The sequence below is a fragment of the Miscanthus floridulus genome, chromosome 10 (genome assembly GCF_019320115.1).
Source record: "Miscanthus floridulus cultivar M001 chromosome 10, ASM1932011v1, whole genome shotgun sequence".
Lineage (NCBI taxonomy): Eukaryota > Viridiplantae > Streptophyta > Magnoliopsida > Poales > Poaceae > Miscanthus > Miscanthus floridulus.
Window position 1 is genome coordinate 26438795 of NC_089589.1, and position 27877 is coordinate 26466671.

The window sequence follows — 27877 nt, forward strand, 5'->3', positions numbered from 1 at the left end:
ATTTTGCCCCCTTACATAAGCCTGTGCACACCAGCACACTCGCTCTGATTAAAGATGGCAACGGGTAAAATCCGTGCGGACACTAGCCCTAGATATCCATACCCGCGAGCAAAAATCCGTGCCCGCGTCCGTTAACCGTCACGGGTAGAAAACCATGCCCGTGCCCGCTATCCGCGGATATCACATGCCCGCGGGCACACCCGTATACCCGCAAAAATGAAGCAACAAAGCACCCAACCATATCTTAATAGCAAGTAAGAAATAATATATCAAAAAATAAACGTCTATATCTCAACATTAGATAAAGTATGACACATTGACCATACAAGACTCATCAAAAGTCTACATTAGTGTATCTCAAGTTATCACAAATTAACACGAATAAAGACATACAACTGTATATAGACTTATAGGGTCATTGGCACGGGTCTAGCGGGTTTGCGGGTGCGGATATCATTTTTTCATGCCCACGAGCAAATATCCATCGGGTTTAGAATCACACTCATGCCCGTGCCCGTGGGCATAAACTTAAACCCATATCTATGCCCATAGGGTTTTTTATCCGCGGCCACGCGGATATTTTGTGCACGTTGCCATCTTCAGCTCTGAAGTACCTTCTCTCCAAAAGTCCAACCTCGCAAATCTGCAAAGACGTAGCCACGAACATGGAGCAGCAAGTCGAGCACAGCCATCTCCCAATCCGAGGCCTCAGCCTCCACATGGCCCAAGCAGGCAAAGGTTCGCATCTGCTCTCTTGCTCGCCGGCGGGCTCAAGCTTCCTCTGTTGAAGGCCGGTGCGCATGCGCTCGAGATTGAAGCATAGCGACACCTCTCCTGTCGCCGTCTCGTTTTTGCTGCAGGCGAGCTGGGCACGGTGGTGTTCCTGCACGGATTCCCGGAGATATGGTACTCGTGGCGCCACCAGATGCTGGCCGTGGCCGCCGCCGGGTACCGCGCCGTCGCGCCGGACTGGCGAGGGTACGGGCTCTCGGACCAGCCGCCGGAGCCGGAGGCCGCGTCGTACGACGACCTGTTGGAGGATCTCCTCGCAATCCTCGATGCCCTCTCCGTTCCCAAGGTAATACTGCTTTTTTTTAGAATCGCTGTGGTAAGTTCTTGGGTTTGGTCTTGATTGGGGGAATTTTTTCTGGTAGTTGTTGGTTCAGTACTTCAGTGCGACTTGTCACTGTTAGCTTATCTGATATGATACTGCGATTGGCACGATGGGTGGACAGGAACCATGTAAGAATGTTCCGACATGGCTATATGTTTTGAAGGATTTGGAATGTACATCTCAAACGATATGCTAGGATTTTTTTTAAAAAAAATACTACGGATGAAGTAGTTCTGAAGGAAAATTGCTGTTAAGTTTGTGCAATTCTAAGGGCACGTAGAATTCGTTCACCACTGTTTTCCATCTCATGCGACGATATGATTTGTTGGGAAAACATACTTAGTGTATATTTAGATAGAAGAAACAAATAAGACCAACATTTTCAATCCAACCTCTTGGCAGTTTATTTTTATTCAGAATAAGGTGGAAATTTGAAGGAAAAAAAAGGATAGAATTCCTGTGTATTTCTTAGAGAAACCTTCTTGGCAGTTCTATTGTCCATCAGACTAAGCTTTGCCTATTTTGGTTATCTGCCCAGCTTGTGCTACTAAGTCATTAGTTCAGTTGAATTAAATAATTTCCAATCATAGTAAAATTTCTTCAAAAAATAATCTTACCTTGTGAATCTTGACAGGCTTTCCTTGTGGCGAAGGATTTCGGAACCATGCCAGCCTATGAGTTTGCTCTACGTCACCCTAGCCGCACATGTGGTGTTATGTGTTTGGGGGTCCCCTTCCTTAACGGTGGCTCATCCTATACCAGCTTGCCAGAAGGCTTCTACATTTTGCGCTGGCGGGTTGTTCTCTAATCTGAAAAAAATATATAATCCCCATCGCCAAATTGAGTACAGTTGCCGAAAACAATGACAGGGGAAGCTTGTTCTTGTAGGAGCCGGGAAGAGCGGAGGCTGATTTTGGCCGGTATGATGTCAAGAGAGTTGTTCGGACCATCTACGTGCTCTTCTCTAGGAGCGAAATCCCAATAGCAAAAGAAGACCAAGAGATTATGGACCTTGCGGACTTGTCAACACCTCTTCCAGAGTGGTTCACTGAGGATGATCTCGCTGTGTATGCTTCACTCTATGAGAAATCGGGTTTCCGGTATCCAATGGAGATGACATATAGGTAACAATAGCAACTGGGCCAACCATACTATTCGTTTTGTGGGTTTTGAAAAATCAAGGTGTAATGTGCTGCATTTGACAGGACTCTCCATAAAAGGAAGCCAATTGAAGATCCAAAATTTCAAGTCCCAGTGTTTGTTGTCATGGGGGAGAAAGACTATGTGTTCAAGTTCCCTAGTGTTGAGTCTGTTTTGAAAGATGGCATCATGGAGAAATTCGCACCGGACCTAAAGATCACCTACATCCCTGAAGGAAGCCATTTTGTTCAGGAGCAGTTCCCGGACAAGGTGAATGATCTCCTGGTCAGCTTCTTGAAGGACCACCCTGTGTCTGCATAGATGTTCTAGCAGTTCATGTTCACTGTCATAAGCAACAGCTACGATGGGCAAAACTGCTTTGTGTAGTGTCGCCAGTAAAGGAACAATCTGATGAGTGAATTCAGCTTCCAGTGTTTTGACTGTGTTTGCATCTAGCGTGTGAAACAAATTTTAAAAATCAAGCAGTATTGATTGCATAGAGCATCAGTGTTCTTGAAGAAAATGATTGGAGACTGAAAATTCAAGTATTGCCCTAGAAACTGTCATCGCAGGTTGCAAACTGTCAAACTGAGTAGTCGAACCTGATCATAGTCTGCCGTGGCCAGGAGAGTTCTTGTGAGCGGCTTTGATGGTCACTTGCTCGCTTGGATGTGCTCGACTATATAAACTGCACGCATAAAAAAAAAAGAGTGGTAAAAAACTGAATTCAGGCAGGCAGTGACCTAGAACCAGCAGAAGATGCGTTATGCCCAACGTTTTAAATCTCCAGCCATGGTATTAGCGAATGACATCTAAAATAGCTAATAGCGAAATTAAATGGGGCTATGGCAGACTATAGCCGCTAAATTGTACGTTAACACAAATATCTTGACCTTCCCCCAAATAATCTTTCAACGGTACAATAAACACATTGGATAGAAAAGATCAATTAATTTACTAATTCAAAGCACACAAACTCTTCATCTCATAGGGTAACCAAACAGATGAACTTTGATCTAACAGAAAGCTACTCATCACCATTGGCGTCAGAGCATACAAACTCTCATCTCATAGGGTAACCAAACAGATAGAACTTTGATCTACCAGGAAGCTACTCATCACCGTTGGCTTCAGATGAATGTGTTAACCAACCCAAGAAAACATACAAGAGTCTATAGGTTTACGACAAAACGACAGGTTGCATTAATCTTGCTACATAACGAAAGAGAATTTTTGAGTGCCTATGCATAAATCCACTACAATCTCCCTGACAAGTCACAACCAGCACCAGCAGGCCAGAACATATAGAATCAACCCTGCAATTAGATGAGAAAAATCAGTGTTAGTCGATGCAATGTGACATTTATGCTAGCATCAGGTGCTGTTAATTAGGATGTTACGAATGCTTACTAATCAGTGCATCCTCATGCCAGAAAAACATAATAAAGCAGAAAACAGAGTAATAGCTTAACTGAGTAACAACAGCTACTATATAGTCAGTTCTGAATTTTCAGATGCACCGGCAGAGAGCAGGCCAAAGTAGCTGTTGTTCTGTTAGGTCTCATTGCATGAGTCAGTGTGCATCTGAAATTCTGAACTGACTAAAGTAGTAGCTGCTGTTCTGTTAGGTCGCCTAACACTAATTAATTAACAACACCTCTGTCCCCAGAACCAGCCAACATCCAACTCAGAGTTTATAATTCATGCTAATGTTACAAAAATGGGTTTGAGATGCGAGCTTCGGCTATGCCAGAAAAATACTTTTTAAAGAAAATTAATATATGCATCACACGCACAAGCTTTCTCAGTTCCTCGATACTAGTATAACCAAACTAGCAGGATCGCACAGAGCACTGACAAGCAGAGCACTGAATAAGTGAACAGAGCACTGACAGCATGCACATGAAAATCAGACCTCGACTAACTAGCAGGCTCGTGCAAAAAAAAGCAAATGCACTGAGCAGGTGCAATGATCAAGAAACATTGTCAACTTACTATTCAGATATAATGAAACCAAGAGCTACTTTCAGCTCTACTGCATAACTGTAGCTAAAGCTCACATAACATTTCTGAAAAAGAAGTGGTCACATAATACAGAAACATTGTCACAGTACTAATTTGTAATCTCCTTAGTCCTTTGGTTTCACGGATTTATTATGTGTATAAACAAACGGTCTCATCTACAGAATATGGCCTGCTACCTGAACAATCAGTTGCCTGCATGTACAGTACATATGTGCTATATGCCTATATCTCCTATCCTGCTTTCATGTACAGAGGCTGAAGGAGAACAACTGAACAAGGTTAGGAGGGAGAACCAGATAAAGATTGCTACTACCTATATCTCATCCAGACAAGTTATCTTAATTCCTTATGCAATGGTTAAATACTTAAATTGTATATGCATTGATGTTTATGTTCAGTTCAGTAACTAGCTGTTGTTTTGCATTATTTTTGTCTTACATATGCAACTTGTCTTTGTAGGTTCAGGTTAACAGGCTATTGTCCATGAAGAAATATATGACGCTAGGAGGAACCAAATCCAAATTAATTAGGTAATTATTTTTGTACTGGTCCATATTTCATCTAGTGTGTTGTACCGCAAGAATAGAATTATCCTTCTAAATATGCATACAGTGCAGCACCATGGATTGTAGGCTACCAAGGTAAGCATTGCAGTTTGCAGAACAGACAACAAATACAGCAAAATTAAAGAATCTGAATCCAGTGCATCTACATCAAAATGTTCACATATACAGATATAGGAGTACTAGATCAAGAATGCACAAGTGATGTGCCATTGACCCAAACACACTCCAGTGGAAACAAATCGACAGGATTGCACCTAGTAAGAAACATAGAACAATAAAAAAGCACCAGTTGTAGCAAGAACCACCAAAAGAACACACAGTTCCAACCAAATAGTTGCTTTTCAAATTCTTTCAGTGCCAATGTGTAGTTTTCTTTTCTTTCTTTCTTTCTTTCTTTTTTTTTTTTGAAAAGGCCAATACATAGTTTGAACTTCTGAAAGCATGCAGAGCAAAGTTTAACTGAATTGCACAAATGTAGTACTAAAAAGAAAAGGTGCACAACACTTTTATGAGGAACACAACAAAATGGATTGCAGTAAGAATTATGATCATTTGCAATTACAAAAAGTGACAAAAGTTTGAACTGGCATAGCCCCAACAAATTGACTTCTACAGCCAACCCTAGCTAGGCTGAACAAGGAACAAGACTAGAGTCCCAGCACATGCATTAGAAGAACTGGCTGAAGGTCATTATAAACAAAGGCTTATTTGGCTGATCTTAAGCCTATCTCATTGTGGGGGTATGGCCCCCGGTATCCTCAAGACAAGATATGGGCCGCACCATCAGAGGTGGCCCGGCCCACAAGATCAAAGCGTGCACGGCGCTGCTCGGCGTGCACCGCAAGCTATTGTATAGTACCAAATATGATACTTTACTTATAACCCTACCCCTCCAGAGTATATAAGGAGAGGCAGGGGGTCCCCTAGTGGACAAGATCTATCTACTACATCTCAATACAATACACCAAAGACACAGGACGTAGGGTATTACGTCGATCAGACGGTCCGAACCTGTCTAAATCGCTGTCTCTGCGCCTTGTGTCACCATCTGGTTCCTGATTACGCGCACCTCCACCGAAAAATCTACCATCGCGGGATACCCCTCGGTGGACTGTCGATGATATTCTGTCGACAATTGGCGCGCCAGGTAGGGGTGTGCGCTTGATCCCATGGCGAGCCAGATGGACCTCAAATCAACAGCGCGTTCTCGTCATCAATCTCGTGGAGATCCATGTTGGTCTACGACGACGATTCATCACTGGCTACACCGGCCCCCGCGACAGCAGATCCGATCTCAGAACCACCTCCGAGGTCGTCTTCACCAACAACTCACCCCCCGCCAGGTGCTCGCCGTCAACGCCGACCAGATAACGCTATACGTCACCGACCAGACTTTCTGTCTAAAGCTAAGTCACGTTTTAATATTCTTCTAAATATTCTCTAATCTCCATATATCGCCATAATGTTTCTCCGAGCTGTTTTCTCCATATTTGCTCTCCAAACGATTTTTCGAACCCCCGAACAGTCATGTTGATGCTCGGACGCCTCCAGAGATGGCCCTGTCTCCGGCTCCTCCCTACACGTGCACGAGCGTCTGCCCTCTGCATTATGGGTAGTTGGCAGCGGCTCCTTAGCGACGCTTTGTTCTTCCTACACGTGCATGGGCTCCGCGCCCCGCGTTATGGTGAACAGGCTAGCTAGGGCTGGAGACTCAGCTACACACTAACTGGTCGGACGGTTTATATTAAATATAAATATATCTTCACGTCAACTGATCGCCGAACTGCATACGTCGTTTCATCACCATTGCTGATTTTTCTCTGGAGTTTATTTATTTGTACATCATGTACTACCCGTTCTATATATTTGTATTGCAGGATCATCGCCCAAGTGATCGGACCACCTGGTGCTCAGACTTCTCCACCGATCAACTGGTTGGACCGCTTGGTTCATGAACTCCGTCGTCGACCAGTTGATCGGACTGTTCGCCGGTCGCCTCTACTCAATTCTCACTTCGCCGCCGACCAGTGGACTAGACTGTTCGTCGCTCGTGCTTTATCGCCAGCTACGCCGGTTACTCCTCGGCGCTCGGATTCTTCGTGCTCGAGGACTAAGTGGGCACACTTCACCGCACGGACATCGCTAATGACGCCGGGGACTCCTCGGTTCTCGGTGCTCGGACATCGCCAGCGACGCTGGGGACTCCTCGCCCCTCGGTGCTCGGACATCGCCAGCGACGCCGGGGACTCCTCGCCCCTCGGTGCTCGGACATCGCCAGCTACGGCGGGAACTCCTCGGTGCTCGGACATTGCCAGCGACGTCAGGGGCTCCTCGCTCCTCGGTGCTCGGACATCGTCAACGACGCCGGGGACTCCTCGCTCTTCGGTGCTCGGACATCGCCAGCTACGCCGAGAACTCCTCGGTGCTCGGACATCGCCAGTGACGCCGGGGACTCCTCGTCCCTCGGTGCTCGGACATCGCCAACGACGCCGGGGGCTCCTCGCTCCTCGGTGCTCAGACATCGCCAGCGACGCCGGGGGCTCCTCGTTCCTCGGTGCTCGGACATCGCCAGCTACGCCGTGAACTCCTCGGTGCTCGGACATCGCCAGCGACGCCGGGGACTCCTCGCTCCTCGGTGCTCGGACATCACCAGCGGCGCCGGGGGCTCCTCGCTCCTCGGTGCTCGGACATCACCAGCGACGCCGGGGACTCCTCGCTATTCGGTGCTCGGACATCGCTAGCTACGCCGGGGACTCCTCGGTGCTCGGACATCGCCGCCTACGCCGGGGGACTCCTCGGCGCTCGGACATCGCCAGCTACGCCGGAAACTCCTCGATGCTCGAACATCGCCAGCGACGCCGGGGGCTCCTCGCTCCTCGGTGCTCGGACATCGCCCTCGGTGGTCGGATCTTGCTACGTCTCATCGGTGTGCTATCAAGCTGCTTCATGCTATTCAGATCAGGGTGCTGATCTTGGACAGCACATCTGGGGTCTTGATACGCGCATGTCGGATAACGTCGGCAAAGCTTTCAGACTTCTTTTTCTTTGACCCTGCTACAAGATTCATTCTTCATCTTCCAGCAGGCTCGGGGACTAAGTGGGCACACTTCACCTTGCGGTGAATGTGCGCTTTTCTCATCTCGAGGCTACGCCCGGGGACTGGCTGCCTGCTCGGCTGGTCTTCTACTTTCTGACCGTGTCACCACGTGACTACGTCACCTACTGTCAGGCTCGGGGACTAGCTGTGGGGGTATGGCCCCCGGTATCCTCAAGACAAGACATGGGCCGCACCATCAGAGGTGGCCCGGCCCACAAGATCAAGGCGTGCACGGCGTTGCTCGACGTGCACCGCAAGCTATTGTATAGTACCAAATATGATACTTTACTTGTAACCCTACCCCTCCAGAGTATATAAGGAGAGGTAGGAGTCCCCTAATGGACAAGATCTATCTACTACATCTCAATACAATACACAAAAGACACAGGACGTAGGGTATTACGTCGATCAGATGACCCAAACATGTCTAAATCGCTGTCTCTGCGCCTTGTGTCACCATCTGGTTCCTGATTACGTGCACCTCCACCGACAAATCTACCATCGCGGGTTACCCCTCGGTGGACTGCCGACGATATTCTGTCGACACTCATGAGCCAGTTTTTTCTCACAGAAAATCTGCTCAACAGGCCATCTTGATGTAGGCCAACAATGCAAGCAGACTGCAATGGGTGCTTACTAATCGCTCATTCACACAACCAGTGGCCAAATGTACAGGTCTGAAATGCAAGAGGCAAGACTTGGAATAGAAAAACATACCTCTCCATATCCTTAAATCCTCCTTGGTGACATAGAAGGTGGGAAACCAAAATATGGATAGGCACCACAAGCAGGCGATCTTGTCCTACCGACCCTCTCAATATTGAAAGACTTAATCTCAAGTGAAAAAAATGCTAAATATGTTGTATCCTTTTCATCTGGAATGCATTCTATGAAAATGTATCCTTCAGCTGGACCACCAGTGTTGCCTTCAAAAGTATAATGGGCAGGCAAGGGGATGGTACTCTTCAAATGCCACTCATGGGACTTCTCACTGCCATTTTGCGAAAAGGTGTCATAATAATCCACAGATGTGCTTTCATGATGTCACACCCAATTTTAAGGATAAAATTGAATGCACAAAACTCGTGTGTGCCCAGGAATCAATCACACACACAAGCTGACAAATTACAATAGTATCATCACGGTGTCTCATACATCAGAGTTATAATAAAACTTAGTCTTATACATCACAGCGGAATAATAAAAATATAGTAAATCTCTCATGGCCGTCATCACAGGGAAGGTCAACTGGTTGACCACAAGCCTAATAATCCTCCGAAAAATCCTCATACCCGTTGTCATCTGTTACCCATCCGGGATTTTTATCCAAGTAAAGAAAATAAACAAGTGTAAGTACATTCCGTACTTAGCAAGCTAACATGGGGTTATGAAGCTCAAAAAGGTTGACACTGGTTTACTGCAGTTAGCACTTTTAGTAAGTCAAAATTTTATTATCAAGGATTATCAAGTTATGCTTAAGCTCCCTTTTCAACCCACATAATCATATATCAGAACCGGTTGAATCATGAAACATCATCATAATATCATCATAGTCATCATGTATGAACAACATTATAAGTAGCCATTTATTCAGTGAGTTTTCCGGGCCGCTCGTAACCGTGAGCACGGCTGTTATAACAGTTTGTTACCCTCTGCAGAGGTGGTGCACATTCACCGCGAGTCGTGATCCCCATATGCCCGGGTTAATTACTCCCATGTCACTACCAAGGTGAGCGGGCAGGGTACACTATGAAGCCATTTCATAGGTTTCCCTAACAAGTTAGGGCCGCTAGGTTTCCTTGGCAGGCAGATGTAGGAACCCCCTTTCCTGGGCACACATGAGTTTTGTGCATTCAATTTTATCCTTAAAATTGGGTGTGACACATGAACCGTACTAAACATTGCAACCCTACTTTCCCCTGACTCCACAATGACGATTTGCCGCTTATCATGGCCAGACGGGAGGCCAATAGTGCAAAACTGCATACTATTCATGTGGAGCTTGACCATCGTGCTCATGTCGTTTAATTTCCAATAGAAGCAGTCAGACGTACATTGTTCTTGAATGAACTCATCAATTTCATCCAGGCCTAGATCGTCCCAACTGATAGACGTACTGACACTCCAGCAGCCAGAGCCCGAAGAGAAGATAAAAAACCCCAACCTTGAGCTGGATTGCATCCAGCTGATCACACTAAATGATGTATCCTCCTCTGTGCCTCCTGATCGGATGAAGGAGGCCCCCGAATGGTAAATATCTTTGTTTTGGATACCGATGGAGGAGAGTAGGTCGTCGGTTATGGGAGGCAGCAGCAGGTATCGCCGGGACAACAGGTCGCACACCAGGAGGTCCCACTAATTGAGGACTTCGCGGCAACTGCGCTCGAGGAGGATGCGGCCATCGCGGGCATTTACCGGAGTCCAGTGGTCCTCCCATGTGGTGCGAGCGAGATAGTCGAAGGAAAACGCAACAGCCCGGGCGACGGCAGCGGAGGGATGGGGCGCCTCGGCAGGACCGAAACCATAGGATCTAACGAAGCCGAGGAGTAAGGGCGGGTGAATGGAGCAGTACCGGCGGAGGAAGGCGGGGTCAGCGATGAGGCGGCGGAAGGAGACGCAGGCGGTGGAGGCGCGGGCGAGGTCTGCAGGGGAGGCGATGCGGAGCAAGATCTCCTTGAGGAGGTCGCTGGTTAGGGCCGGCGGCGGCCGCTCTGGATCCATGGCATCGGGGTAGGGCAGGGGAGGCTGAGGCGAACTCTGACACCAGATTGGGCACCTCTCCGCCGTCGGCAAATGGAGGAAGTGAACTGAGAATGCGTAGTTTTCTTTTCTTTCTTTTTTTTGGAAAGGGCCACTACGTAGTTTGAACTTCTGAAAGCATGGAGAGCAAAGTTTAACTGAATTGCACAAATGTAATACTAAAAAGCAAAGGTGCATGACACTTTTATTTTTGTTTCAGAGAGGAACACAACAAAATGGATTGCAGTAAGAATTATGATCATTTGCAATTACAAAAAGTGACAAAAGTTTGAACTGACATAGCTCCAAAAAATTGACTTCTGCAGCCAACCCTAGCTAGGCTGAACAAGGAACAAGACTGGAGTCCTGGCACATGCATTAGAAGAACTGGCTAAAGGTCATTATAAATAAAGGCTTATTTGTCTGATCTTAAGTCTATCTCATGAGACAGTTTTTCTCACGGAAAATCTGCTCAACAGGCCATCTTGATGTAGGCTGACAATGCAAGCAGACTGCGATGGGTGCTTACTAATCGCTCATTCACACAACCAGTGCCCAAATGTACAGGTCTGAAATGCAAGAGGCAAGACTTGGAATAAAATAACATACCTCTCCATATCCTTAAATCCTCCTTGGTGACATAGATGGTGGGAAACCAAAATATGGATAGGGACCAGAAGCAGGGGATCTTGTCCTACCGACCCTCTCAATATTCAAAGACTTAGGGCCTGTTTGGAACGCGGGAAAATTCTCCTGTTCCTGTGTTTTTCCTGTGAAATTGAACTGATTCCTGTGCGATTCCTGTGAAATTCCTGCGTTCCAAACAGACCCTTAATCTCAAGTGAAAAAAATGCTCAATATGTTGTTGTAACCTCTTCATCTGGAATGCATTCAATGAAAATGTATCCTTCAGTTGGACCACCAATGTTGCCTTCACAAGTATAATGGGCAGGCAAGGAGATGGTACTCTTCAAATGCCACTCATGGGACTTCTCACTGCCATTTTGCGAAAAGGTGTAATAATCCACAGATGTGCCTCCATAAATTATACTAAACATTGCAACCCTACTTTCCCCTGACTCCACAATGACGATTTGCCGCCTATCATGGCCAGGCGGGAGGCCAATAGTGCAAAACCGCATACTATTCATGTCGAGCTTGACCACTGTGCTCGTGTTGTTTAATTTCCAATAGAAGCAGCCATACGTACATTGTTCTGAAATGAACTGCTCAATTTCATCCAAGCCTAGATCACCCCAACTGATAGACGTACTGACACTCCAGCAGCCACAGCCCGAAGAGAAGATAAAAACCGCCAACCTTGAGCTGGATTGCATCCAGCTGATCACTCTGAATGATGTATCCTCCTCTGTGCCTCCTGAACGGATGAAGGAGGCCCTCGAATGGAAAATGAGATCATTGTTTTGGATCCCGATGGAGGCGAGTAGGTCGTCGGTTATGGGAGGCAGCAGCAGGTATCGCCGGGACAGCGGGTCGCACACCAGGACGTCGCGAATGCGCTCGAGGAGGACGCGGCCGTCGCGGGCATCGCGCGGAATCCAGCGGTCCCATTTGGTGGTGCGAGGGAGATAGTCGAAGGAAAACGCGATAGCCCGGGCGACGGCAGCGGAGGGATGGGGCGCCTCGGCAGGAAGAAAACCATAGGATGTAACGAAGCCGAGGAGGAAGGGCGGGTGAATGGAGCGGTACCAGCGGAGGAAGGCGTGGTCAGCGATGAGGCGGCTGAAGGAGACGCAAGCGGTGGAGGCGCAGGCGAGGTCCGCAGGGGAGGCGACGCGGAGGAAGATCTCCTCGAGGAGGTCGCTGGTTAGGGCCGGCGGCGGCCGCTCTGGATCCGTGGCATCGGGGTTGGGGCGGCTGAGGCGAACTCTCGACGCCATATTGGGCACCTCTCCGCCGCCGGCAAATGGAGGAAGTGAACTGAGGATCGAGGGTCTCGGGCACATTTGTGTACGGGCAGAGCCGCAGAGGTGGGAGACGGCCAGACGGGGGAAAGGGATGGCGCCGACAAGTAGGCCCGGACAGTCCGCGCGGCCTGACGAGCAGGCCTAGGGCGCCAGCGACAGAGAGGAGGAGGGTGCGCGCGTCCACTCGGCCACGGCGTGGGCCTCGACCTGGGCCTGGCGTGCGCGCGAAGGAGATAGGGAACCGCTGGGCTTTCCAACTCGGAGAGAGGGAGGGAGCCGAGCTGGGCTTTCGGTCTAGCAAGGGGGAGAGGGAGGCGGTGGGAGCTGTTGGGCTTGGCCGGGATTTCGGCCGGAGAAAAAGGGAAAAAGAGTAACGAAAACTCGAAAAGGGAGATTTCGCCCAAACTAAAAGTAAAGGCTTCATGATTTTTCCCAAGCTGTTTTTCAAACATTTTGACTCCATTTAAAGATTCATTTTTAAAATTTCTTTGAATCTAGTTTGAAACAATTTTTGAACTTATTTTCAAATCAGAAGCCTTTAGTCCAGTGGCAGGGCTATCCAGTTGGACCCTACCCACCCACCAACCAGGGTTCAAACCCTGGTGTCGTGCCTTTTTTCTAAAAAATTTTCAAAAAAAAAAGTAGGGTACACGCACACGTCCGCGTTCGGTGGTATTGTGCGTTTCCCGCACACTAGAGGCTAGAGAGCCTCCCAATCTTTATTTGCGTGTGTACGGACGCGCGCGCGTGATGTGAGTGTAGAGCGCCTGGGTGTCCTGGGCGACTCGAGTTTGTCTCATCATCGGTTGCGAGATAGAGATAGTTCTTTCCTCTTTCGATAGGAGAAGGCCGGGGAGACCCTTGCCCAGGCGGTGGGGAAGTTGCTGTTTGATTGTTGGGTGCGGCCGGAGCACATCGGACATGTAGTGGGATGGATTTAGTGTCCGGTGAGGGGGGGTTGAGTGCAAGGATCTTGGGGATAATACATTTATGTTCTCCTTCAATCAAGCTACGGGGAAGAGAAAAGCATTAGAAGAGGGGGCCATGGATGATCTCGAATGAACTACTGGTGGGGTGGGGGATTTCGACGGTTCAAAATTGTTAGATGAGTTGAATTTCTCATTCATCCCCATTTGAATTTGTGTTTCACGTTTGTCAATGAAGAGGACCGGACGCGGGCGCTGCCGAGGCAGGCCAAGCCACCTGCTCTGAGAAGATGCCCACGAGGATTAGGGAAGAAGGAGAAATAAAGAAGAGAAAATAAGAAAAAAATATAAAGAAAATGATAATATAGTCATTTTTTTTCTTCACCATGGGAAACTGTTTTGCCAAACAGTCTAACAAAAATAGCTCCAGCTTCATTGATAAAGTTGTTCGTGGAGCTAAAGCTGAAAAAAAAAACACAGCTCTACTAATGAAGTAGAGCCGTGCCAAATGGAACCATTGTGGTCAAATTGATTCTCATGGGCCCTTCGTTTTTATATACGCATATTGTAGTTCACAATCTATGTCAATGCTCCTGTAGTGAACCATTTAATTTCCTTTATGGTAATGATAAAGGATTCTGACCTAGTCACTTCGACCACGCACACCAGCCGATCAGGTAAGAAGTGTTACGTACTTTAATTTGATTATTTAATCTTAATTTTAATCTGTCCTCTACCAATAGTAAAGACTATATATATGGTGCGTTTTTTATACTCTCGGAGTAGTTACTTCCTGTGTATTAGCAGGTGAGTGTGGATAGAAACAGATCCGCTGGTTAGTTAAGTGATTTAATTAATTATTAATAAATTAGCTTTTCTCTGTCCTTGCCTCACCGACTCACAGTGGTTAGCTTTTTTTATCGTTAACAACCAACTAAAAATTAGTAGATCCATCCAAACTAACAGTGAGTATATAGGCATACTAAATTAATTAGTATGCATGCATACAGTCATGTATCACTAGATTAATTAGAGTATGTATTCATACTATTAGAAGCACGTATGCGTTTATACTCAGAGTATATGCATTTATACTCAGAGTATATGCATATACTTTTCTTCACAATAGAGTATCCTTAGTGAGTACTCCCTTCGTCGATGTAACTATGTGTTGCGTGCCATTAAAAATAGTTCATGTTTGATCAAGTTTCTGATAAATAGTATTCGTATTTATGGCTCTAAATCAATTTATTATAAAAAATATATTTTGTAATTAATCTAATGATATTTAGGCCCCGTTCGCTGGTCTGAAACTTGGCTGAAACTGGCTGAAAAATACTGTTCCGGCTAAATTGTTGTGAGAGAAAAATACTGTTCCGGATGAAAAAATAAGCCGAACAAGCCATTTTTAAGACAAGCGAACGGGGCCTTATTTGATATAGTAAACATTAATATTTCTTTATCTATAATTGGTCAAACTCGAGATATTAAAACGTGATACTGTACTAAAATTGTATTTTTTTTTCTTGGACGGAGGGAGTATATACTTATACCTACCTACCAAAGGAGTATGAGCGCACACGTGTAATGATAGTATGAGTACATACATTTTTTATGAGGAGTATGAGTAAATAATTATTTTTATGGAGTATGAATATGTACATGCTTACTGGATCTAATCTCAAAAAAGATATCCAAATATACTCTTCTGGTCTAAAAAGTATCAGATGATACTCTCATCTAAAAAAATCATAGAATTGCAGGCGCCATTGCTCGTGTCTCACGCTCCATCTGCTATTGAACTGGTGGGTAAAAGTTCACAGCTTCGGATGGAGTATTTACCAACGAAAGTATCCAACGATACACATATATGAAAAGAGTATGTCTAACCAACAACTATGTGTTTTATGCAGTTTCAACACATGAATTTTTTTCATCATAGAATTAAGATCCAACAGCCTCCATTCTCCTACCTTCAGCCTCCACAGATCACACATCACAGATCATAATTTTTTTTCTATAGAAGGACAAGAAAACAGAGTCAGTGACACACAGGGCCCACGGGGTGAGGTGACGCCTCCCCATTGGTTCGTGCGACGTGGCCTGGGGCAACGACGACGCCGCATCGTACGCTGCTGGCCAGACGACGACGCCTCCTCTTCCTGCCTGCTGGGTGCTGGGTGGTGGCCTACTGATCAATTCATCAATCCGGTGGCGCCGGCTCGTGGGGTCCTGATGCACACCTTCGTCAGTAACAGTAACGCCAGTACACGGCCTCCACATGTCCATGCACACAGACACAGGGACTGACACAGGCAGGGACAAAATCCATATGTTTTTTTGCGTTAAAACACATGCGTGTTGTATAGCATTTCTCATATGAAAAACACTATTCTAATCAAAGAAAGTATCATGTGATACTCTAATCCGTCAAAGAAGTATCAACCATACACTTATATGAAAAAAGTATGTAGAGATACTATTTTTTGAAAATAACATGAATAAAAAACAACTAACAGCTTTCTGCAGGTTCTCCTTCATGCAGATTTGCGCATGGCTGCGTGTGTTCTTGAATCTTCTCCCTGTTGCCGGTTTGAGAAGGCACGTAGAGTAGTTCCTGCTCGGCATCGATGGAAAGACTATCATCGTCTCTAGCCACGGGACCAAGGGCCACCGTGCGCATGTTGGGGAGTGCGCCGGCACTTTGCCGCACTCATCAAGAGAAAGCGGTAGCACAGCTCTTCTCGGGAGAGAACGCCATGGTGTCCCACTACGCCAGGATCTTGTTGCCGCGGTGCCGTCGCCGTGCCTCGATCTGGATCACGGCGTCGCTCAGCGGAGAGGAGAGAGAGACGCATGCAGCACAGCCTGCGGTCACCCACTCACCTTGGTTCCGCTCCATGCAGCGCCATAGGCCGGTCACCGGCGGTGGCGCGCCCTGCCTCCCTGCCGAGCTGCAGTGACGACGAACTAGATGAGAACGAAGCAGACATCGTGGAATATGAATGAATTTGAATGGAAGTCGATCGTACCTATCTCATCAAGCGAGTCCAGCGGAGGGATAAATAATGATTAAAAAATATTTACTTGGATTGGACGTGCTTTATCTGGTTTAATTGTTTATCACCCGCTAAGAGTACCAACGCATGGACATGAGTACATGGTTAGGAGGAGGGTATATATATATATAAAGTCAAAACGACTCATATTTAGAACAGCGAGATCGAGTATGTAAAAGTACTGTTCATAATGTACCTGCACCATATCATACATATAGCGTGTGACCATGCTTCCGTACTCGGGCGACCAGATCAAACGATTCTAGCTAGAACGTGGCAAAATTCAGAGAGCCTAGCTAGTCGATCTCCATCTGCTCCTCGATCGGTGCACCACTCGCCGGACGAAAGGATCTCTCTGCACCTGGGACGGGGACGACGTCGATCGGATCTCCTCCCTCACATGACGTGCGGCATCGTGCCGTAGGGTTTGCTCTTGATCCCCATCATCCTGCGCGTCCTGGTGATGAAGTGGTCCCGTGGCTTGACAGCGCCGGGGATGTGCCCGATGAGCGTCATGAACGGCAGCTCCGCCAGCGCGTCGCGGTGGCCGAGCGTCACGGTCATGGACGTCCTCGGGGACGGCTTGTACCGGTGCAGCTTCTCCTCCCGGGTGGCGCCCTTCACCAGCAGCCGGAGGTTCCGGGACACCACCATTGCCTGCCGCTGCGCGAGGTGGCCCTGCTTCGCCTCCGGCACGTCCGTGATGTCGCCGACGGCGAACACGTTCCGCAGCCCGCCGACGCGGAGGTGGTCGTCCACCCGGAGATGACCTTCCTCGTCCACGTGCTCCCCGAGAAGCGTCCCCCTGAGCCACCCGGACGCCACGGGCCGGCCCGTGCACACGAAGTGGGCGTCGGCCTCCACCGTCTCCCCCGCCGACGTCGTGAACTCCCGGGTGTCCGGCGTCGCCGACGCCAGGTCCACCGTCTGATCCAGCAGCACGGTGACGTTCTTGGAGCGCAGCCACTCCAGCGCCTTGGCCGACGCCCGGGCGCCCATCACCTTGAGCAGCCGCGGCGCGCCGTGGACGAGGGTCACGCGCTTCTCGGGGCTCTTCATCACGATCTCCGCCGCCAGCTCCACGCCGATGGGCCCGCCGCCGACGATCAGCACCGACCGGGCTCCGTCGATCCGCTCCTTGTCGTGCTGGAACATCTCCAGCCGCTCCGACTGCTTCTGCGGCCGGTTGCACGTGCGCCCCGTCGCGATAACCAGGAAGTCGTACGCCACGGCGCGGCCGATGGAGGTGAGCACCACGGAGTCGTCCATGCCGACGGCGAACGCGGTCACCACCTTGGCGTGCGTCAGGTAGTCGGAGTGCGGGATCACCGTGCGCTCCACCGCCGCCGGGTCCACCTTGGCGCGCAGGTTCGCCCACGGGATCTCGAAGTACTCCTTCCTGCATGCAGCACGGATGGATCCATATGGATCGCGCGTCACCGGCCATGCATATCAAGAGCATTATGGATCATCCGACATGCGCGCTGAAAGTTAAAACGTGCATCCAAACGGCGAAATTAAGCTCACGGGTCGATGAGGACGACGTCAGCGTGGTTCTGGAGCGTCTTGGAGAGGAGGGCGCCGGCGATGCCGCCGCCCACGATGACGACGCGATCGCCGGTGGACCGCAGCATGATGCACGCTGGTTGGAGCCCTGCCTAGATATAGTTGGTCGCGTCGAGGAAGTGCATGCGACGAACAACTCAATCGATCGGTGATCGATCGAGATGGATCAACGCTCCGTCCTCTTCTGCGTCGTCGACGTTCTTATATATGGATGGATGAAGGAGGTTAATTTGGCGGGAGCTCGTGAGTTTGCTTCGTTTCCGGTTTTTTACCCTTCTCGTGCTCAATTGTCATGAGAAGGGCCCACATGTCAATGAGCTAATCGGCCAGGAAATTGCTAAATCGAGCTTCCCAAAAATAGGACTGCTAAATGCTAATTGCTGCTGGCCAGAAAAGTGTACTTGCTAAGCTTGTCGATTATATTTTATCCTTTCAACTAGGTTGAAGTTGATCACCATGGTCATAGAACACAACATTCAATTCCGACGTTCCAAGAGCAGCTTAAGGCCTTGTTTGGATGCATGTGTATCGACTTCAATTCACATGTGTTGGAGTGGATTGAAATAGAACTTAATTTAATTTTCACTCTAATCCACTTCAATACATGTGGATTGAGATAGATACATGTGCATCCAAACAAGGCCTAAAGTGGTTGTATTGAAGTGTTACACGTTTATCCTTTCATCAACTAGGCTGAAGTTTGGTCACCATGCCTCCTAGATTTCAGGCATGCCATTGCACTGTGTGACGGTCTCCGATGTGATTAGAGGCTTGTTTGGTTTCTTGCGTAGGCAAACTTGTCTGACCAGGAAGCAATCAAGACCATTGATTTTGGGTGCCTGTTGGTGACTAGAATTTGTTGCTTAGTCTACCAGACAGCAACCAAACATGGCCTAGTAACGTGTGACGGTGTGCGGTCACGGTTTGAGGTTTTTCTGTGTCTATGTAGAAAGGAAGCGGCGAGGGGAGGCAGCAGGCCTGGTCTGGATGGCGGAGGATGGTTTCTGAATAGGCGAAGGTAACTTGAAATGGAGTGGATAGTGTGGCAGGAGAGGGGGGTGCTCCAATAGCCTCTAAGGATGAGAGGAAGGCAAGAACAAATGTGGATGTGGGACGAAGTGAGAAAATAAGCTATGCATTATTGCTGTGGAGAAAGAGACAATAGTGGATGTCATATCTTGATCATGCGGTGGAAAAGCATTGCCTAAATAAAAAGCCAAAGTTTAGGCATCTGATGAATAGAACCTCCCAAATAACTTACACCAATGAGATGGGGCTATACTACCATTGTTGTGCATGACACTTTGATGCAAATCATGCACGCACCTTTGTATGCATTGAATTGATTGGAGAGCGGGAGCCAAGGGGGTTAAACTGCCCTAAGTTAATATAATTTCCACCAAAATTTTAAATTCTATTAAATATTTACAAAAATCGTATTGTTGGCGGTTTGGCACCCCTAATAAAGAAAAAAAATCACATTTCTGGCTCCACCTCTATTGGAGAGTACAAGGTGATAGTAATATGAGCTTCCTCTTTGGACACATATATATATTCAATTAATGCAACCTTAAATTTTTTGGTTTTAACAGTAGTGCCAACATATAGAAAAGTATCATGGTTGCACAATGGAAGAAAAGGAATGAGCTCCAGGGTTCAGGTAGAGCCAAGCAGTGGCGGATCTTGGCTTTGGCTGTGGGGCCACCTCGCTCCACAACTTTTGCCAAATCCCCTTACAAAATTTGCAGTTTTATGTATTCATGACGTTAATTGATCTAAAATCAATGAGCTTTGGCCGTACAGGTTTTCAATTCTGGATCCGCCACTGGAGCCAAGGATGTCGGCTTGCCCAACAGCAACGTTCGGAGGTTGGTAGGGCGGCAAAGCACCGTCAGAGCGTGGTAGGGATGACTTAAAAAATGCTCCATAAAGATGGGTTAATATGGTGATGGCACATAGGCCATGCATGGATCCGATGGTGAGATCGAGCTGCCAGACACAAATTAAAAGGAGGAGAGCAGGGTGATTGCGTGGAGAAATGTATAGTACGTGCAACCTTGTTTTAAGTGTGTAAGACACACCTTTTGTGTCTGGTGAGACAAACAAGAAAAAGATTGTAATAGTTTCCTCACAAAGCACTGAGCATGAAGCCATCGATCAGCATGCAACGTCGAAAGCCAAAGCCAAAGGTAGAACACACTAGACCATCATTAGAATTCACTTTACAAAATCATTAAGGTACGTACGTACAGTAATTAACGTTAGTTAATACAATCAACAAATTGTAAACACAGCTACTATCTGCATGGATCCATCATCTGGCACCGGAAAGGTCGACAGATCATCATCGAATCGGATGCCAAAACGAAGCGCGTACGTAATGCATGTTCGCCGGCCTGGACAGCCGACTGATGGGCGTGCGTCACTTGAAAAGGGCGACGACGGGCAGGAACGTGGCGAGGACGAGCGCCGCGCAAGCGCTGGACGCGCCGCCGCGGGCCTTGGCGCCGCCGGAGAGGTACAGGTAGTAGTACGGGTTGGACGACGACGGCGGGGACGGCGGCGACGAGAAGTGCGAGGGCGAAGACGGGGAAGACGAGGACGACGAGGAGGAGGAGCCGCTGCCACCGTCGCCGCTGCTGCTCTTCGGTGGCGGCGGCGGGGGTGGTGACGGCGGAGGCTCCGACGACGAGGACGAAGGCGGGGTCGAGCACGGGGACTCCGGCGCCGGCGGGCTCGTTAGTGGCGTGACCGGGGGCAGCAGGTCGTTGACGTCCCCCAGCGGCGGCGGCGGCAGCACCAGCTCGAGGTACGGCGGCGGCGGGGGCGCGGACAGCGGCAGCAGCGCCAGGGCCGGCGGCGGGGGCGCGGTCATCGGCAGGATTGTCGGCGGCGACGCCGTGCAGATCGTCGGGCACGTCCCGCACTTGCTCACGCACAGCTGGTTCGTGTCCGGGCTCCCCACCGCCGGCTCGCCCTCGTCACCGGCGACGACGACGGCCGGGAGTAAGGCGCACAAGCACACCAGCAGCAGCGACACCACCGCCACCAACGACGACACGGCGGCCGCCCTTCTTGCCTCCATTGCCGGCTTGCCGCCGCCTAGGTAGCTCGATCGACAGACAGAAACGCAGGAGAGGACACTGATGCGCTTGCTTGCTTGCTCGCGTAGGTGCGTTGCGTGTGCTCGCTTTCACAGGTGAGATTCCCGCGGGAGCTGGTGGACCTCTGGGTTTATAAGACGGAGGCTGGAGGCTGGAGGCCCAGTGCGGCAAAGAAATGTGCCAAACTTGAGGCGCAAGCTCCAACGGAATATTACGTGGGCTGAGTGAGATGAGAAATGCTGTCTGTAAAGGGAGATGCTCTTGAAATCGGCAGCAAGGAATTGCCGATTCCTCTTACGGCGCAGATTAATCCCAACAAATCCGCAGCTTAGGCTTAGCCTTCATGTGCATCTCCAGTTGGGTGAAATGATAGGCCACATAAAGTATTAAGGAAATAGGTCAAAAGATTTCCAGTGAATGGTGATTTGTTGATGCTTTCCAGAGTACAAGACAGGCAAAGGATATATGCTGAATTGCTGCTGTGTACTAGTACAAAGACAAGGTGTGCTTCCTGCATTCCTGCTGGTTCCTGGTTCAGTTTCCAGGCAAGCAAAATGCTGGATGATGATCGCTGATGTTTGGTGCTCTGTTTTAGTTAACGCAATGTAAACCAGTATTGGGCAACTTGAAAACCTTGTACTTTGAACATTCGGCTTTTGGAGCCACTCAATCAATATGAAAATCAGGTGGGGGATCCTCTCCCTCCCCGTCGACTTATCAAAAAAAAAAAAAATGCTGGATGATTGGATTGGATCAAACAAATCTCAGCTGTCCTGCATACAGGTGGGCACTTTATCGAGGAGATTACTCACAGGATTAACCAAAAAATGATATGGCACGGTCCCAATGGGAAAGGCTGTTCTAAGTTGTACAACAGTGTCTGTTGTTGTCATAGTAGTAATTACTACAAGTTACTACTATTATAATGGCAACAAAATGGGTGAATAAGCTGTACAGGCTCTGCTTTCTCACTCCACAAACATCGTAGTACATAGACGAAATCGGGTGGTTGCACCGTTTTCCTAACCACCACCCGTTTACCCTCTGAACATTTGTCAATTTGATGTACTTTACAAAATAAGGCTTGAATGCCAACAAACACTATACATAAAGACTAAAGAGTTCGCCCTTGTACAGAAAGGCTAACCATGAAAGGGAATTTTTTTTGCCAGCCTTCAGTGTTACCAGTCCAATTGCCCACACCTGGTGGGAAGGGAAGAATCAAAAATACAGTTACAAATTAACGCCTGTCACGAGTCAGTTTCTGCTTCGGCTGTTGTAGCTGATTTCAGCTTTTGGCTTACAAATTGTCCCTTAACTCTTGGCCTTTGCTCTGCAAGCTTCTTCCTGCTATGATATCTAACCTGTAGAAATGAAATACGAAAGGTTGAGTTAGATAAAGAAACAATTCGGTAGTTATTTAATGACTAAAAGGGTTATCAAATGAAATACCTTTTTCTCGAAGCATCTATCTTTCCTTTTCATGCGAAACTTCATCAACGCGGCTTCACGGCGAGTCCAATCACTGTTTTGGATGCCACTTTCGTTGCCACTCTCTAGGGCAACCATTGTATGTGCATTGATATCGGCTTCACCACTACCCGTGCATCCACTTCCTTTACAGATATCTGGGCTGCAGCTTGCACTCTGGTTAGCATGATCCATGTGAGCTCTCGCCATGTCAATTGGTTCTCCTGATTCACGAAGAATTTGTCTTGAATGATGCAACTGGTGGTTTTCCTCTGACTGTTTGTGCTCACCAACCTGAGATGGTTTACCAGGAGCTTCATGGTAATTAGATTGACCAGAGGCGTGCTGGATTGCTGCCGTGTTGATTCCAGCTGAATCACAGTGCATAAGAGGACCCTGTGGGTAGTATACTGGATGCAGAATTGCACCATAATGGTAGGGCATCGCAGGACCGACAGGAATTGGAACAGGTATAAACCCATATGAGGGATGGCTCATACTGTCCTTTCTATGGGAAGACCTACTTGCACCAGCATCTTCCCTAGCACTGCTGGAACACATGATGGCAGCACCCTCCGTGCTACTGTCCAAAGTAATTCGAGCTTGCCTTGTACTCTCACCTGTATTATGTTCATTGGGAGGCAGCAACACCCCATTGGGTTGGAAAACTGGGTCCTTGCCATGAACATGCTCTTGCCCAGTGGTGCAGAGAGAAGGAAAAAACTGTACCTCGCCTGATGGTTCTATCCTTTTATTGCCATATCTGTGTCATGTTGAAGCGATGGACAAGTACAATAAAGCTAGTCAGAGTTATGCAACACATTTGAGGAGTTACTAACATCAACTAATGGGTCTATATGAGTACTAAAACATGTAACCTCATAAACAAACAAATGGGCATGGACAGAAAGCCATGCATTAACAGATAATTTCCAGCCACATTCAAGGACTAGATAGGCAATCAGAATTTATTTAGACTAAAGTTTAGAACCCATCAGCACAAAGTACCTTGAAAAGGCAGAGGAATTCGAGTGATTAAAGATATCTTTTTCCCTGAATTCTTGTTTTTTGTAACCATTAAGATGGTGTTGCTTTCCCAAGTTGGTCTCCAGAAATTGGGAGGGGGAAGAATCAGCATGACCTATTGCAGCACCCTTCGTGACAGCATTATTTTCCATGACTGAAGATTGGCATTTTCTGTCAGCTGCTGGCTCAGTCATACCCAAATCTTTGCCAAGATTGCTTGGACGACGTGAACTTGTATCCGTGATCCTCAAGGCATAATTTGCTTGGACGACGTGAACTTGTATCTTTGCCAAGGCATTATCCATAATTTGCTCAGCCACTTTTGCAGAAGTAATACCATTAAGGCATTTGGGACGCACATTCTTCTCACTTCCACTTGGAGCACCTACATGCGGTGAAATGACAAAATACCATTAAGGCAAAATAGAGTGGTGCACACTAACTCACTAATAATAGAGCACAAGTTAACATAAAATTATGTAACCAGGTCTGAATTCCTTACCATCGCTATCTTTTGACGCATCCACTTTTGTGTTTACCCCATCATCATAAGACTTACTTTGTGGTTCAATTTTTTTGGATGAACCAGCCACTTCATCTCTACGAATCTCTGGTAACTTCTCAACACTCTGAATTTCAGCCTGCGTCTTGCTACCAAAGTTCTGATCAAGACAAAACAGTCTATAATAATGTAACATGGCAAGGAAATCCAATATGAATGTCAAGGATATATCAGAACTGCATAAAGGATGAAATGATGAACTCTAATTGATTCCATTAAACAGTGCCAGTTACAGTCACTACGTAAAGTCAAGAAAAAAACCATCATAGAAAAGGACATGTCTCTAAATGTTATACTGTCAAACTTTACTACTTTCTATTAAACTGGCGTTGTCAAGCTAAGCAGGAATGCAAATATGCAACTGAACACATGTATTAATGCCAGTTGAACAGATAAGGTGTAAGCAAGGTTAGATACTTACTTGGGCATCACTTTCCTCATCGCTGTTTTCTCCTGTCTTTGACCCATTAGCAACATTGGCACTTATATGATTGCTGGCTGCATTATTTTCTGATCCATTTGTCTGGCAATTCATCTGCATTCAATTCTTAATGCCTAAGTATCCCAAAGAAAAACTATAAATCAACAGTATATAACAGATAGATGATAAAAGCTAAATTGGCTACATGACCATTCTCCAGTTTTTCACCAAGGATCTCAGATAACTACTTATATATAGTTCATAAAGTTCCAAGAAAAAAGACAGCCAAACTAAATCCAGATAGGTTGACAAATAAAATTAAACAAAGCATTTGGATAAGGCTACAGTTTGCGGCATGCACCAATATGTCATGGCAAAAGGAAGCATGTTCTTAAAGACCTGCAGAAAAAGAACTTACTGCATGCCGCCTCCACACATGTTGCCATAAGTTACGCAGCTCGTTCCTTCTCACTGGTTTCACAAGGAAGTCCACTGCACCCTTCTGCATGCACTTGAGCACTGTGCCAATAGAATCTTGGGACGACATCACTGCCATAGGCAACAAGTGCAAAACCGATGAAACCCATAACAAATCTAAATATTAGATTCATCAATTCTCTTAATTCAAGGCCGCTTGTGATGCACGTATGACATTATGTCAGATATAAGCACATCACTATACTAGGCCGATCAGCTGATCAAGTGGTTGTCGTAACATTAGTTTAGTTGATTAGGAAAATATGAGCTACAATAACGGTTGAATTGACATAAACACATCAATCACATGTTGCCCAGCTCATCTTTTGTTCTTTGACGAAAGTGCTGTTCATATTTGGTAAGGTCTTTCTTGTCTTTTTGCGCACTCAATGTAAACATCCCCTATATTTAGCATAGATCCAGTACCATTAAAATAAGCACTTGAATTGATGTAATGCTATGGCTATCTTGGTTCCAACGGCTACGTAGAGCACTGCAATTCAATATTTTCTAATTTGATTTCCTTGATGTAATGCTGCAGCTATCTTGGTTCCAACGGCTACCTAGAGCACTGGAATTCAATATTTTCTAATTTGATTTCCAGGACTACCGCCGCCTCATTTTTTGTTGAGCTAATGCCATGGATATGTGAATTCAAATTGGCAAGCACCCGATGAAGTGGATAATTTCCCAGCCAAGATATGTGATTGATTATAGAGTTTAGCCTGTGCCTGTCAAAGAAGTGTATATATGTACCACTCAAAAATCTTATAAAATGATAATTTGGCTCCAATCACATACTTGGAATCAAATTCTGCAGAACAGAACAGCAGTGACCACAGAAACTCTGCGAACAAACTACTTCCACTCCCATATTCCAAGCACTCTAATGCCATGTTAATCCTTGAATGGTATGTACGCAACACTTGGCTTACAGCACAAGGGGGGAAGATCACAGAGGGGAATCTAATCTAACAATGATGACACAGCAAACCTTAAAGCTGCTCATACGAAACAAGCATCCCGGTTTTAGTAACAAGCATGTGCAGAGCATAATAATATAAAAATCCAGGCGGAGCTGAGCAGTGAGCATAAAATTATACAGTATATCCGGCATCACCAGTCCCTTGCTTGAAGTTACCGCTTGGCTACTAGTGGAGCCTAATCCATTCCCAGGGTCGATTTGATCCAGAAGGAGAGAAGAAATCGAGGCACGTCGTGAGCACACACGAACCATTGCGGGGGAAAGGAAATAAAATATGAATCTGGCTTCGATCGAGCAGCGAGTAGGGAAAAAAAAAAGGGGGGGAGGGGGAGGCTTACTGATGACGGGGATGTTCTTGCACTCGTCGGCGGCGGCGATCCTGGAGAGCAGCTGGATGCCGGAGAGCGAGGGCATGGCGACCTCGGTGAGGACGAGGTCGAAGGCGTAGGCGCGCTCCCGCATGACCCCCCACGCCTTCATCCCGTCCGCGACAGCGGCCACTGCCGTCCGTCTCCCGGAGGGAGGGAGAGGAGTCAGAACAACGGAGCGCCGAGAATTTCCTTTCCGGGGGGATTAACGACCGCGGGCTGTGGAGCAGGGAGGAGAAGAGGCGACTCACCGCGGTAGCAGCACTTGCGGAGGAGCGCGGTGACGACCTGGCGCGTGGAGTCGTCGTGCTCGACGAGGAGGACCCGCAGGGTGCGGCGCGGGAGGATCTGGTCCCACCGCACCAGCGCCCGCCCGTTCGCCCCCGCCGCGGACGCGGGGGACGACGACGCGCCGGCGCCGGCGCCACCGCCCGCCTCTCCGCCGCCGCTTCCTCCTCCTCCTCCTCCTCCGGCGGAGGCTGCGACGACGGCGGCGGCGGCGGCGGGAGACATTCGATTGCTGCCGGTAGGAGCGGAGCAGAGCAGGAGCCGGCGAGGCGAGGAGAGGGAAAGAGGGGAAGGAAGGAGCGGTGCGGAAAATATCTGCAATATTTTTTCCGCGCGGTGGGCACCACGTCAGCGGCGACGGGGCGGGGAGCGAGCCGAGATCATCGTCGTGGATGAAATCAAAGCCGGAGGAGAGGCGTGGGGTGGAAATGGCCCTGGCCCCAGACAACAACAAGTACCACGCCACCACCGAGATATTATCCTCTGCCCTCGCCTCTCCTCCGGGCTTTTCCTCCCGCGCCCGCTGTTGAATTTAGATACTTCGGGTGCCCGATTTTTCCTCTTTTTTCCCCATGGCACGTGCACGTGCAAGCTGGTCCGGCATCCTGATGCTTCTCTCTGACGGATGGGTATATTTGGTGGTCGCTCGTGGCCTTTGTTCCGAATTTTTTATATTTTAGTTTTTTTTAAAAGTTTCTTACAAATAGACCACTAGAGAAAAGATTTCAGAAAATAAATTCTTAGCTCGCGCTATTGATGCTGGTGCCGAGCTAACATGTCTCGGCGCCGTAGATCTTGACGCCGAGCTCCCTGCCATGTCACCTACCGAGCCTAGGAGCTCAGCGCGTGTTAGCTCGGCGCCAATGGCGCCAACCTAAGGGTCAATTTTCCGAAATATTTCGTTCAGGAATCTATTTGTGAGAAACTTTGAAAAAAATGGCTAAAATATAAAAAATTCGGCCACTCATTTTGGGGTCTAGTATATAGGCGTGAAAAAAGCACGCGGGGGCAGGACG

At 47.8% G+C, this 27877-nt stretch overlaps 5 protein-coding genes and 1 pseudogene across 7 annotated transcripts in view; 1 reads left to right on the forward strand and 5 right to left on the reverse strand.

Moving 5' to 3' along the window:
• Positions 1-2777, forward strand: part of LOC136486397 (uncharacterized) — a 33449-nt gene extending 30672 nt beyond the window's left edge. The window contains exons 1-5 of one of the 2 annotated variants that reach the window (XM_066483280.1): positions 582-738; positions 861-1078; positions 1749-1910; positions 2003-2238; positions 2320-2777. In XM_066483280.1, coding sequence (XP_066339377.1) covers positions 666-738; positions 861-1078; positions 1749-1910; positions 2003-2238; positions 2320-2575 — 945 coding nt within the window. In that variant the 5' untranslated portion in view covers positions 582-665 and the 3' untranslated portion in view covers positions 2576-2777. Of the gene's footprint in view, positions 1-581; positions 739-860; positions 1079-1748; positions 1911-2002; positions 2239-2319 lie in introns of those variants that run through there. The other variant, XM_066483282.1, reaches the window with a different exon arrangement.
• A 553-nt stretch (positions 2778-3330) lies between these two features.
• LOC136489783 (uncharacterized) lies at positions 3331-12703 on the reverse strand. Of its 2 annotated transcripts, none has more exons than XM_066486330.1 (2): positions 11291-12703; positions 3331-3570 (listed from the first exon to the last, which is right to left on the reverse strand). In XM_066486330.1, the coding sequence occupies exon 1, from the start codon at positions 12646-12648 to the stop codon at positions 11536-11538; it is 1113 nt and encodes a 370-aa protein (XP_066342427.1). In that variant the 5' UTR covers positions 12649-12703; the 3' UTR covers positions 3331-3570; positions 11291-11535. The 2 variants fall into 2 exon arrangements, with proteins under 2 accessions (XP_066342427.1, XP_066342428.1); XM_066486331.1 differs by lacking the exon at positions 3331-3570 and adding an exon at positions 9095-9244.
• Positions 9256-11276, reverse strand: LOC136489782 (uncharacterized; annotated as a pseudogene).
• Positions 12704-16728: 4025 nt separating the features above from the next.
• Positions 16729-18305, reverse strand: LOC136489988 (uncharacterized). The gene is made up of 2 exons (XM_066486493.1): positions 18122-18305; positions 16729-17993 (listed from the first exon to the last, which is right to left on the reverse strand). Exons 1-2 carry the CDS (start codon positions 18226-18228, stop codon positions 16991-16993), a joined length of 1110 nt encoding a protein of 369 aa, XP_066342590.1. The 5' UTR covers positions 18229-18305; the 3' UTR covers positions 16729-16990.
• Positions 18306-20365: 2060 nt separating this feature from the next.
• On the reverse strand, positions 20366-21926 carry LOC136486400 (classical arabinogalactan protein 9-like). The gene has a single exon (XM_066483284.1). The coding sequence runs from the start codon at positions 21243-21245 to the stop codon at positions 20583-20585; it is 663 nt and encodes a 220-aa protein (XP_066339381.1). The 5' UTR covers positions 21246-21926; the 3' UTR covers positions 20366-20582.
• Positions 21927-22205: 279 nt separating this feature from the next.
• LOC136486399 (two-component response regulator-like APRR9) lies at positions 22206-27246 on the reverse strand. The gene is made up of 8 exons (XM_066483283.1): positions 26825-27246; positions 26544-26705; positions 25162-25292; positions 24744-24857; positions 24263-24422; positions 23743-24145; positions 22717-23497; positions 22206-22628 (listed from the first exon to the last, which is right to left on the reverse strand). Exons 1-8 carry the CDS (start codon positions 27084-27086, stop codon positions 22515-22517), a joined length of 2127 nt encoding a protein of 708 aa, XP_066339380.1. The 5' UTR covers positions 27087-27246; the 3' UTR covers positions 22206-22514.
• Between the last annotated feature and the right edge of the window lie 631 nt (positions 27247-27877).